Genomic DNA, 13,196 nt, shown 5'->3' with positions numbered 1-13,196 from the left:
TCATGCTAAAGGAACTGGACTGTCCTCAGGAAAGATTTGATCTTAGTCTCATCCTCATGAGAAAGGAACTAGACTGTCCCGCAGGAGAGATTTGATTATTCCATGCAAAGGAACTTAGTCTCATCCGAGAGATTTGATCTTAGTCTCATCCTCATGCTAAAAGAACTAGACTGTCCCTCAGAGAGATTTGATCTTAGTCTCCTCCTCATGCTAAAAGAACTGGACTGTCCCTCAGGAGAGATTTGATCTTAGTCTCATCCTCATGAGAAAGGAACTAGACTGTTCCTCAGAAGAGATTTGATCTTAGTTTCCCCTAAAGGAACTAGACTATTCTAAAAGAACTCATCCTCAGAAACTGTGTCCCTCAGGAGAGATTTGATCTTAGTCTCATCCTCATGAGAAAGGAACTAGACTTATTCCTCAGGAGAGATTTGATCTTAGTCTCCTCCTCATGCTAAAAGAACTAGACTGTCCTCCAGGAGAGATTTGATCTTAGTCTCATCCTCATGAGAAAGGAACTAGACTATTCCTCAGGAGAGATTTGATCTTAGTCTCCTCCTCATGCTAAAAGAACTAGACTGTCCCTCAGGAGAGATTTGATCTTAGTCTCATCCTCATGAGAAAGGAACTAGACTATTCCTCAGGAGAGATTTGATCTTAGTCTCCTCCTCATGCTAAAGGAACTAGACTGTTCCTCAGGAGAGATTTGATCTTAGTCTCCTCCTCATGCTAAGAGAGAATCTTAGTCTCCTCATGAAAGGAACTGTCCCTCAGGAGAGATTTGATCTTAGTCTCATCCTCATGAGAAAGGAACTAGACTATCCCTCAGGAGAGATTTGATCTTAGTCTCATCCTCATGCTAAAGGAACTAGACTGTCCCCAGGAGAGATTTGATTTGATCCTCAGTCTCATTTGATGTTAGTCCTCATGTTAAAGGAACTAGACTGTCCTCTCAGGAGAGATTTGATCTTAGTCTCATCCTCATGCTAAAGGAAATAACTAGACCCCTCCTCATTCCTCCAGGAGAGATTTGATCTTAGTCTCATCCTCATGCTAAAGGAACTAGACTGTCCTCCAGGAGAGATTTGATGTTAGTCCCCTCCTCATGCGAAAGGAAATAGACTGTCCTCCAGGAGAGATTTGATCTTAGTCTCATCCTCATGCTAAAGGAACTAGACTGTCCCTCAGGAGAGATTTGATCTTAGTCTCCTCCTCATGCTAAAGGAACTAGACTGTCCCTCAGAGATTTGATCTTAGTCTCATCCTCATGCTAAAGGAACTAGACTGTCCCTCAGGAGATATTTGATCTTAGTCTCCTCCTCATGCTAAAGGAACTAGACTGTCCTCAGGACTGTCCCTCCTCATGCTAAAGAACTGGACTGTCCTCGAGAGAGATTTGATCTTAGTCTCATCCTCATGCTAAAGGAACTAGACTGTCCCTCACTGTCCCTCATGCTAAAGGAACTAGACTATTCCTCAGGAGAGATTTGATCTTAGTTTCATCCTCATGTTAAAGAAACTGGACTGTCCCTCGGGAGAGATTTGATCTTAGTCTCCTCCTCATGCGAAAGGAACTAGACTGTCCTCCAGGAGAGATTTGATGTTAGTCTCCTCCTCATGCGAAAGGAACTAGACTGTCCTCCAGGAGAGATTTGATGTTAGTCTCCTCCTCATGCGAAAGGAACTAGACTGTCCTCCAGGAGAGATTTGATGTTAGTCTCCTCCTCATGCTAAAGGAACTGGACTGTCCCTCAGGAGAGATTTGATCTTAGTCTCCTCCTCATGCTAAAGGAACTAGACTATTCCTCAGGAGAGATTTGATCTTAGTCTCCTCCTCATGCTAAAGGAACTGGACTGTCCCTCAGGAGAGATTTGATCTTAGTCTCCTCCTCATGCTAAAGGAACTGGACTGTCCCTCAGAAGAGATTTGATCTTAGTCTCCTCATGCTAAAGGAACTATCTATTCTCAGGAGAGATTTGAATCCTCATGAACTAGAACTGGACTGTCCCTCGGGAGAGATTTGATCTTAGTCTCCTCCTCATGCGAAAGGAACTAGACTGTCCTCCAGGAGAGATTTGATGTTAGTCTCCTCCTCATGCGAAAGGAAATAGACTGTCCTCCAGGAGAGATTTGATGTTAGTCTCCTCCTCATGCGAAAGGAAATAGACTGTCCTCCAGGAGAGATTTGATGTTAGTCTCTCCTCATGCTAAAGGAAATAGACTGTCCCCAGGAGAGATTTGATCTTAGTCTCCTCCTCATGCTAAAGGAACTCCTCCAGGAGAGATTTGATCCCTCCTCATGCTAAAGGAAATTTCCTCCAGGAGAGATTTGATCTTAGTCTCCTCCTCATGCTAAAGGAAATAGACTGTCCTCCAGGAACTTTGATGAGTCCCCTCCTCATGCTCGGGAAATAGACTGTCCCTCAGGAGAGATTTGATGTTTCATCCTCCTCATGTTAAAGGAAATAGACTGTCCTCAGGAGAGATTTGATGTTAGTCTCCTCCTCATGCGAAAGGAAATAGACTGTCCTCCAGGAGAGATTTGATGTTAGTCTCCTCCTCATGCGAAAGGAAATAGACTGTCCTCCAGGAGAGATTTGATGTTAGTCTCCTCCTCATGCGAAAGGAACTAGACTGTCCTCCAGGAGAGATTTGATCTTAGTCTCCTCCTCATGCTAAAGGAACTAGACTGTTCCTCAGGAGAGATTTGATGTTAGTCTCCGCCTCATGCGAAAGGAACTGGACGCTCCCCCAGGAGAGATTTGATCTTAGTCTCCTCCTCATGCTAAAGGAACTAGACTATTCCTCAGGAGAGATTTTATCTTAGATTCATCCTCATGTTAAAGGAACTGGATTGTCCCTCAGGAGAGATTTGATCTTAGTCTCCTCCTCCTCATGCTAAAGGAGCTGGACTGTCTCTCGGGAGAGATTTGATCTTAGTCTCATCCTCATGCTAAAGGAACTAGACTATTCCTCAGGAGAGATTTTATCTTAGTCTCCTCCTCATGCTCAAGGAACTGGACTATTCCTCAGGAGAGATTTGATCTTATTCTCATCCTCAAGCTAAAGGCAAATCTCCAGTGATGCCAGTCAGATTGGTGTGTTCTCACATATCATTGAATATCACGACCATTATCATTTTTATTCTCGAAGAACTGGGAAGTTGCACTGGCAGTGGCCTCACTAGAATGAGGGGATCGCTGTCTAAAACTGTTTGCTAATGCCAGGGCCTCTGTCTTTATCTTGGTCCAAATTGTCTGTCTTTAGCAATTACAAGTTTTAAAAATGCCATCTACATGCTAGCTTATAAAGTCAGTGGAGTATCTTTGTCCAAAAAATTTTGACAAAATCCCACCATTTCTTGATGATGCTATGTAGCCACTGAAGCAACTTTCGCCAACTCTAAGCTCTACGGATTTAATAAGGTCACAGTGCTTATGCAAACTTGACAATGCTTCTGTGGGCATGACAATTCTACTTGGTTTGGCTATTAGTACTTAGGTTAAAACTTCCTAGTAGTTAAAACAGGAATTCATTACTTGTGTAGAGCTAGATCACTGTAAAAATGAAGGCATATTCTAGGAATACTGACTTATGAGGCCAAACCACCTGGCAATGCAGCATTTAAAATGGCACTGCAAGGTTATCAGTGTCCAGAATACAACAAAAATGTGAACAACAAAGCTCAAAATGGTGATCCCTCCACCAGTCTCACCTTATCTATACCACTCCCAACAAGAAGTTTGGGGAAGAGTGGGAAGGAGAAGAGATTAATGGATCTAAAGAGAACAAAATTATACGGATCAAAGTGTTTGCTTTTTTTTTCGTGGAAGGCTGACTACCTGTTACAAAATCCTTAATAATTTTCATCCATCTTCAGGATATTGCTTTCCCTCAGGAGGCATTTTTTTTGTTGACAGTTGAAACATTCTAATGTTAAGACAAGTACACCCTTTATATGTTGAGGTGATCTTTTCAACCAACTAGACATAACGTTGATATATATATATTAGCTGATATTTCAGATTTTAAGGGAAACATGGATTTTATACTCCCCGCAATATCAGAACCACTCTGTTTCATCTTAGAGAGGCCTGAACCTGTGGATAGATGTAAAACTTGGGTCAAAGGACAGAATGAGGTTATCTTGTATGGCAGCTACAGTTAGGTCACCCTGAACAAGTAGAAGCTGTAAGCTTCCTTTGCAAGAGAGCAGCTAAACTACCACGTAGAAGGCTATTAGTCAAGGCTCATCCTTGGATGCGTTAAGCAGGTAAAGGGCATTCCATATCTGTCTTCATAGAGGTAACTGGCCCCACTCTTAAGCTGATTCGGTTTATCTTGGCACTGTTGAGAATCGTTCCACTTAAATAGTGGGACTGAACAGCCCATGACAACCACCTGCCACCATAAAGTCTGCTTACAGGCTTCAGTGTTATGGTTGTTAGTTTGCAAGGAAAACAGTGACAATTTAACATTGCTGAAGCAACTATGTTATATGCACATATGAACAGTATTGCTTAATCGAACCATTCATTTATTCAGTGTCTTAAACAATACATAAAAGGAAAAAAAATTATGGATAACCCTTGGGTATTGTCCCCTCAAAATCATTATTTTTGGTAAAGGAAGTTATTGTGCTGAAAACTTTCTTTTGTGGACCAAACTAGCAAAGGTATTTCTTGTTTGCTTAGCTGTTTTTCTCATTTAAGGAAAAGTGGAGTTACTGAAGCCATCTTTAAATGCTAGTTTGTTTAGTTCACTCACAAAAGAAATTCCTCATGTTGATGAAACGTGAATCCATTAAACAAAAAATTCAGTGATGAAATCATTACCAAGAAAAGTTTCAGCTTTGGTCAGTTTCTATAGTAATGACATGCAGTTCATGGAAAGGTCTGCTTTTTAAGCCTATGGAGAGTTAGGTTTAGGTCCATTTCAGATGTGCCTTGTTCTGGCATCCATACCCTTTCAGGAATCAAAAAGAGGAAATACCTAAATTTCACCGTATTCAGGAGATCCAGTCCCATGGAATGGGTGTCCTATAGCACTTGATGCTGAAAGCTGACTTTCTATTTTTTCCCTGTTATTGGTAAAAAAAAAATCAACCATCTTTGAGAGTGTTGAAGAGAATGCAGCGACTTTCCTCACACACCAGGTGAAAACCTCGCCTCAGGCCTGGCATAGTTTGAGGGTGAGGAGCTTGTTGGATGGTGAAGGGCAGCACCCTCTGATTAAGTGGAGTCTCCAGACTTGAGCCTTCTCTTGATGGAGAAAACTAAAGTAAAGTAAGTGTCCCAGTGAAAGGTCAAGAGCACACAGTGCTCTTGAACGAACACTACACAAAATACTGTCTTACATAAAGTTGACCACAGAATGTCAAGGTGAATATGGAGTAACTAAAAATGACAACATCTCTTGAAAACTAGATTTTCAAGTTGTGAGTCGTGTCTCAGTGGTCTGCCATTCTGGCATTCCAAGAAGAGAGTGGCAGTTATTTTGAACATGCCTCACCTCTTGTGGATAGAAAGGATCAGGGAATATACAAGTCAGTATTGTTTTCCAAGTAAAGGGTTCACTGAATAGAAGAGACTGATGTGATTTGCAAAGTCCCTAATAACAAGTAAATGTACTTTAGTGGTTTAGAAGATTGGAACTTTTGAAACTGACAAACCAATCATCTCAGTGCCGTTAAAGCCAAATTTCCTGAAATTTACCAACACAGCTACTGGGACTGTGGGCCAGATGAAGACTTGGAGTAGAGGAGCTATGAAACTGGATAAATCAGTATTTGGATGTGCTTACCATTTAGACTGATGATTGCCAAGAACCTTTTTGATGACTAGAAGAACAGAGGAGGTCATCTCCATCTGGAGTGGAATTTACAGAATGAACAGGTTAAGATTACTCAGTTTGATGACTTTTCACTACCAACATCAGTCCACAAACATGATGAGTTAAGGAGTCCTTCAGGGTACTTGATGAGAGTTCTCCTTACTATGCACAATGGGAGACTATGGAATAACAGCTGTAGATTATAATCTGTGGATCAAAGATTTTACTAACTTTGAGTGGGGAGCATTTGAATCTTCTTTTGAAAATGGTGTCGCAGTAGAGTTGTGGCAAGTTCATCCATTTCAAAAAGAGCCAAATTTATTTCATCCATCACCTCTCTCAGTCTTCATAAACTAAAAATAAAGACAGTGTCCAAACGTTAAGGAAAATGCTGAATTAACGATTTATAAGGAAAAAAATGTACACATATTATGAAAGACTGCAAGAAGATTAGGGTGTTAGGGATAGGATTTGCCCCATTTTAAGGGCATTCCTTACTTTCTGTGAAGCACAAGACATTCTTTTTTTATATTTAGCCAGCCAGTTACTTAATCACCTAAGTAATAGGTCGTAGCAGGGCTAATACGACCCTAAGATTAATAATAGAATAGTAGAGGTTGTTTTTCATACATGGGAGGCATCAGAATTATTTTTTTTATTTCCTAATCCTTAATCCAAGAAGGAAAATGGCTAAAGCAACAGAAACCTTAGCATTTGGCAGTATTCTATATCAATTCATTTCACAAATAATGGTCTTAGTACCTTGGATATATTTGTACTAGCTTCTTAATTTTCATAATATCTGATAATTTAGAAGAGGTACTATATATACAGTATCAGTAAACAGTAAAAAGAAAGAATGAATTCATGAAGGTTAGTGATTATAAAATAGTCAGCACTAATATAATGACCATTTGCTCTCTGTATTCAGTGAAACAATGACTGATTAGCACTTGTTATTAATTGTCTGTTATAGAGGAGTGATGAAGTGTGTGTCCCTTTGCTACTTATCTGTGCTTAGATCAAAGGAGTACTTTTTTTTCTTTTTGTTACTAAATTTAAGTATGTCTTTCTTTAAAGTTAAGCCTATTTTGCATAGTTGTAACATTTTCTCATAGGATAAGAGTCCTTATTTTTATGTAGTACAGAGCTTCCTAATTATTGCGTGGTATCCTTTTTTCCTAGAACGGGGTAAGTGGAACATGACTTAGGCTGCATATCGAGTCTTTTTCAACAGTTGTAAGGTTAAAGAGGAGTGCCATCATTTTTTGTGCTGTCCACTTGGTGTATTCTTATTACTGATTTATTTTGTTTTGAGTGGGATTTTTTCATCATGACCTTGAACAATCCACTTCCACTTTTAGCATATGGCATTTGTTTGATTCATTGTCAACCTGTATTGTAATGAACAGGACCAAGTACTGTAGTTATGTATCATATTATTGGCATGTCACTCACTCAGCTTCTGGAAAAAAACACTATCTTGATCCTTTCTGGATATGCTTAAAAACAGCTGATTAAAAAAAAAACTGTGAAAAGTGGTCAGAAATCTGCACACCAATAGTCACTGCCAGCAATCTGTTTGATGGGACTCTGGTCTTTCTCTTGTGGTTTTCAGCTGACTCACTACTGCTTAACACTTCCATTTCTTGTTTTGCTGGGCATGGTTTTCTTATTCTTCCTTTTTTTAGATTCAGCTCTGGTATTTACAAGTTTTGTCATTAGATTTACTTTTTTCAGATTATGAGAATCCAATCTGGCACCATCACATTTGTTTGTTTCAGTTTACATTTTAATATAGTAGGTATCTGATGGATGGTGCAAACATGCAAATGTATTATGTTTAATAGACAAGAACAAAGTTACAACTTCATACATTGTAAACTAAATGATAAATCTCTGGACGTTGATATGGAATAGTACAGTCCTAGGTTTAAGACAGTAGTAGATCTTTTCTTGTACAGTGGAGTTATCATAGGGTAAATTATCATTCAAAAATTATGTTTTTTTATTTCATATGCCTTTGAGTTTGTCTATTTGTTTATTTCCATCTGGGTGCGTTGTTTTTTTCTCTCTGCTGCTTCTTATATAACTGTTAACTCCATTGTTGATACAGGGGAGGATATCTGAGAAAAACAGTGTATATTTATTATACTGTAGTGGGAAAATGTCTCTAGTTGTACTAGGTTGCCTCACGTTGCAGTAGTGGCTCATCCTTTATTTTATATAGTACCCATTATACAAGACTTAGTGCCTCGGTACCACCTAGGTTCACATATCCACAAACAGTAAAGCAGACGAAAAGGAATAGTTTCTCTCCTGTTTTAAACTGAGAAGAGATGGAAAGGAAATTTTCAAGCAGGGAGCATTTGGCTCTTACCCTGAGGAGCATCAAATTTTATTCCTGTGGTCACTTATAGCATCACCAATAAGTACTTTTTTATCAGTTAGTTAAAAAGAATTAATACTAATACTAAAGCAGTGTGAGATGCAGCTGAAAGAGTGAATATAGCAAACAAAGGGAAGTCAGCAGTATTATTTTAAGAAAAATTCACAGTATATAGGGTCAAGGAACGAGAACCATGTTACGGCATAGGGTCCCCCACTCTCTCCAAAACTGGTTAATGTTCTTTTGAATAAAAGAAGCACACTGTTCTAGAGAAGCTGATGATGTTTATAGACATTTCATGAATACAGTGAAGTCAGATATAAAGTTTCCCATTAATGTAAAAGACTGCAATGAAACTGCAACCTCAAAGTTCATGGGAATATATTGAGAGGGCATCCTACATCTGGCGTGGCCAGAATCACCTGTTGTAGGTGACATGACAAACTAGTTATAATAAGTGGAACTGTCTACTATAAGGATAATTAATACAGTAGATACCTTATTTGGCTAAGACCAAATGGCAAACTATTGTCAGGAGTAGGGATGTCCTTAGGGGAAGATCACTCCAGACCATTTTACAAGATGTATTGCTGGTTTAATAAGGCCTTGCAGTGCGGTGTTACACAGTTTAGGCCTTATATAACCAGCATTACATCATGGTAAAATGGTCTGGAGTGATCTTCCCCGAAAGACGTCCCTAGTCAATTCAACACTATCTTCATAATGAAAAGGGTAATACCATTACTATGCAACAAAACAGGAATAAATTGATTGCAACCAATAACAGGCTTATGGTGTTCCATGAGGAGGAGCAATAGGAATAATTCTTTTTTAAAATCAGTGATAATTTGCAATAGAATAACAAGGAAAACCGCCTGTTTACTTACATTTTAATATATAAAGATGATGAGCAGCAGAAGTATTGTACTGTTCAAAAAACAAACTTGATGACATCCATGGAACCTGTGTCTTTCACTGAGATAATAAGCGTTCTGGGGATATCCTAATTTATTAACTGTGGTATAAGACAGTCCATCTTAAGTGATCCTTTTTGACATGCTCTATAGATGCTGAAAAATATTTGTCTTACAGATATATGGTATAGATTCAAGTGCTTTTTCCATGTGCGTTTTTACAATTAAAACAAGGACCACAAGTTTCTAGGAGGAGCCCACTTGTGTCTTCGCGTCTTTTTGTATGGTCTATTTTTGCTCTGCTTGTCTGGTAATTAGATGATATTTTGGATAGATTTTGTTTCCACTTATCCTTAGTCAAATTGAATATCAGTAGCATCGGATGACCAGAGAAAGACCAGAGGTACTCGGTGGCAGTGACTTGGATACTAGTTCTGAGTCAGGGATGACTGGCTGCTCTTTGTAGGTACAGATACATGTCAGCTGTTTCAAAACATTTCTGTAGGCATTGAGAGACAGTGCTTTGTTCATGGAAGCTTCTTAATCTTCTGCGGAAAACGGGTATGTCAGGACTTGAAACTCCCATTCTGTTTATTTTGCATTTTAGAAATCATAAGAGTTTTTAGTTTCCTTGAACACAATACATTTGAAACAATTTCATATCTCTTTAGCGGAGATATTACGGGGCGGACGAGTTTGTAAGTAATTTCACGGCAAATATAAATGACTGTGTACTTTCTGTATTTATGCATCATTCACTAACGCTAATTAACACATAAGGGATGCCTGTTAACCTGTACTGTTATGATCAGAGTTTTGTAGCTTTATAGCAAGTTTTGCATGATTTTTGTTTTATTTTAAAAACATTCCAGAACAAATTTTGTAACACCACATTTATTACATAAATTCTTTCCATCTCAGCGAATGTATGGAGAGGGGACAGTAAGTCGCTGAAGATCAAGTGTTGGAACCAAAAGTTCATCCTCAGACCTTATATTTAGATCCTCAAAGGTCCCTTTGATAATCCTGGGTTGTAGATTTTGTTCCTGTGGGTTTCGGTATCAAAGTTCTTTAAATGCTCACTTTCTGAATTATAGAACACTGGATTTAAAGTGTACACCAAAATAGTGGATTCATGCTTTAATATTTTCGAGGCATCTCATCATTGTGAGTGTTATTTTTAATGACAAGTGCTCAGAGATACTGACTTGAAAGCTGTATCCTTCAAATCCAGTTCATCAAACATTCTGAGCATTTACTCATAGCTCTCTGTACAACCCGTAGGAGCTTTGGGATTTGATGCCTCCTGTCCAAATGTCAGTTTAATTCCCTTGTTGAGAGATTTATTCCCTCCAGTAATGTATACAGTTTATATACCATGTATTTATGAAAAGCCCAATATCATTGAGAACCTGCATTAGAAATTTAATATATGTGTATATATATACATATATATATATATATATATATATTATATATATATATATATATATATATATATATATATATATATATACTATATAACATACTTATGTACATATATATACATACATGTATATATATGTATATATATATATATGTACTGTATATGTATATATATATGTGTGTGTATATGTATATATATATATATATATATATATATATATATATATATATATATATATATATATATATATATCTTGTGTAATTTCTATGGCTGAAACTTTGGATATTATTATTATTATGCAAAAGCTTTCATAAGTTTAATTTGGTGCTGCTTATGTTGACCTTGAACTGCAGTGCTTGGCGATTTGTATACAAAAGCATAAAAGCTCTTAGATCATAAATGTAATAGTTGTTGGCAGTATATTATTGAAAATACAAGTAGATTTGTCAATTTACTTTTATTGTGCATTGTCGTATATAACAGATAAGTTTTTTGTGAGAATGATTTTTATTGATATTTTTGATAACCAAAATTTGTAAGTATTTTGTTTATTCTGCTTTCCTGTTATTCCTGTGTACATTTATGATTGGAATATAGGGAGGGGTGTCGTAATCGCTGATATTGCCGTACTGGTGCAATAATAAGAGCTACAAGTTCGCTGAGACTTACAAGCAATTCGTAATTCCGAAAAGGGTGCATATTTATTTGTAAAATTCCTATTCCAGTCATTATACCATACACTGCATTCTGCTTAGACTGCTGTGCGGCAGTGATACGATAATCATTTTGAATCACAGCATTCATGAACAGTGCAAATGTAAGTGTCATCTGCTGACTATTACTGCGGAATAGTAAACTCAACTTGTGATGTTGTTGATAAAAATGTTATAATAGCTGTTTTAGGGTTGATATTTCTTAGCTATAAACCGCGATCATAAAAAGGTTTTAATGAATTTTTTGTGTAAAGCACTGTAATAAATTTGTTTATGATTTATATAATTATGGACATGAATAAATATCTGAAGGCCTTTTAGTCTACTATAACTGAGGAAAGGATTGTGAGATACGATAATATGCTGTGTAACTGTAACAGATATAAATTTTTAAAAGCAAAAGTAAATGTTTAGCACAAACCCATTACTTTAAAATGAGTTATTTATGCATATGAAGACGGAAAAAAAATCAGGTGGGTTGGATAGATTGGTTCCTGTGGTAAATTGATATTTATCATAATAACCCGTCTGAATGTTTAACCACATTATGTGTTTGTCGACATAAAAATGTTCATGCCTTCAAACAGCTCTGATTCTTTACATGTTGATTAGATTTTCCATTGATTTAGATTAAATTATCACCACCCTAGTCAGCGAATGGTTTTCTGTTCTGTTGTTTGTGCCGTCTATGTTTATTTTTGGCATTCCTACCATACACCTTTCCCGGTATCTTTTCACGATCCAAAAATGCTACTGGAAGACCTAACGACGCTTGTCTTGGTATGCATGCAAATGCATTATCACCTGAGAACTTTGGTTTTTTATCTGATTGAGCTACTTATGATTGCGCCATCGCAAAACTGAAAACGTTTTTTATACAGCCTGTCAACAAAGTTGTTTCTCGACATCGTCATGCCACTGGTCGGCAGATGTCGAGAGAAACCACTGACGAGTATTGACGTGCTCTGCATAAACTTGGCGTTGACTTCAGTTTCAAGGACTTTTCCTCAGAGGTATAAATACATGAAAGTATTCGTGATGCTTTTATTGCTGGCATATCCTCTCAATATATTCGAACGAGACTGCTTGAAAATATAACGCTTGTGTTATCTGCTGCTGCTGATCAACCTAGAGCACTGGAACTTGTCTTCAAGGGCTCGCAGTCGTATGGACTTCCTTCTGATGAATGCGCTCCTGCAGCCGCCGTTAAATCTCTGCCAGAACGTGATTATCATACCCATCTGAAAGAGAAATGTGAGACGTCCGGTGCTGCAGACGATGATTTTAGTTGCTTTGGCTATACAAGAGAAATGTTTCTTTTGTGGAGACAAGTGTCTTACTAGACAGAAATGCCCTGCAAAGGAAGTTACAAGTCGAGAATGCAGTAAACTTGGATAGTTTGCTAAAGTATGCTTTAGTAAATCAAAACATACTTCTGCCATCTCTTAGTTCACTGCTGCTCTTGGTTCTGTTCCGCCAACACTGAATAATTCGTTTTCCTTATTTCTGTGTGTGGAACTAAATTAAATGCCCATGAATATGCCTTGAGGTTTTTATTACAGTTCATGTGAAACGTCCTTTTGAGTCCAAATTTGTTAATGATCACTTGGTGTAGTGTAATCCAGCTGAAAGATTTATGGAGAGAGGAGGAGCTTAATTTAATTAAATAATAAAAATATTGGGACTTTTTTATAAATTCTAATTGTTTGCTCTTGACTAACCCATTGCATTAACATGGACCGAATAGCAACTTAATTGATATACCTGTTGTGCATGTAATGCTCTGGGAAGGAGAAAAGGTCCTAAAGAGACAATCCCTGTTTAGGTAAGGTTGCATTCCAGAACTGAAACCCAGCCCAGTTGTTAAGGCTATTATAGAAAAAGATCCAAGACTGGCGGCCCAAATTCACATTAGCGCCTT

General features: G+C 37.7%; 1 protein-coding gene across 1 annotated transcript in view; it reads left to right on the top strand.

The window, feature by feature from the left end:
• The window catches only part of LOC136833754 (voltage-dependent calcium channel type A subunit alpha-1-like), a 1,031,224-nt gene that overhangs the window by 945,049 nt on the left and 72,979 nt on the right, over positions 1–13,196 (top strand). The window contains 1 exon segment of the mRNA XM_067095975.1: positions 10,058–10,078. Within this exon segment, the coding sequence (XP_066952076.1) occupies positions 10,058–10,078 (21 nt within the window).

Source organism: Macrobrachium rosenbergii, chromosome 52 (genome assembly GCF_040412425.1).
Source record: "Macrobrachium rosenbergii isolate ZJJX-2024 chromosome 52, ASM4041242v1, whole genome shotgun sequence".
Classification (NCBI taxonomy): Eukaryota; Metazoa; Arthropoda; class Malacostraca; order Decapoda; family Palaemonidae; genus Macrobrachium; species Macrobrachium rosenbergii.
The sequence above is the reverse complement of the archived record's forward strand: the minus strand, read 5'-3'. Positions and strand labels throughout refer to the sequence as shown.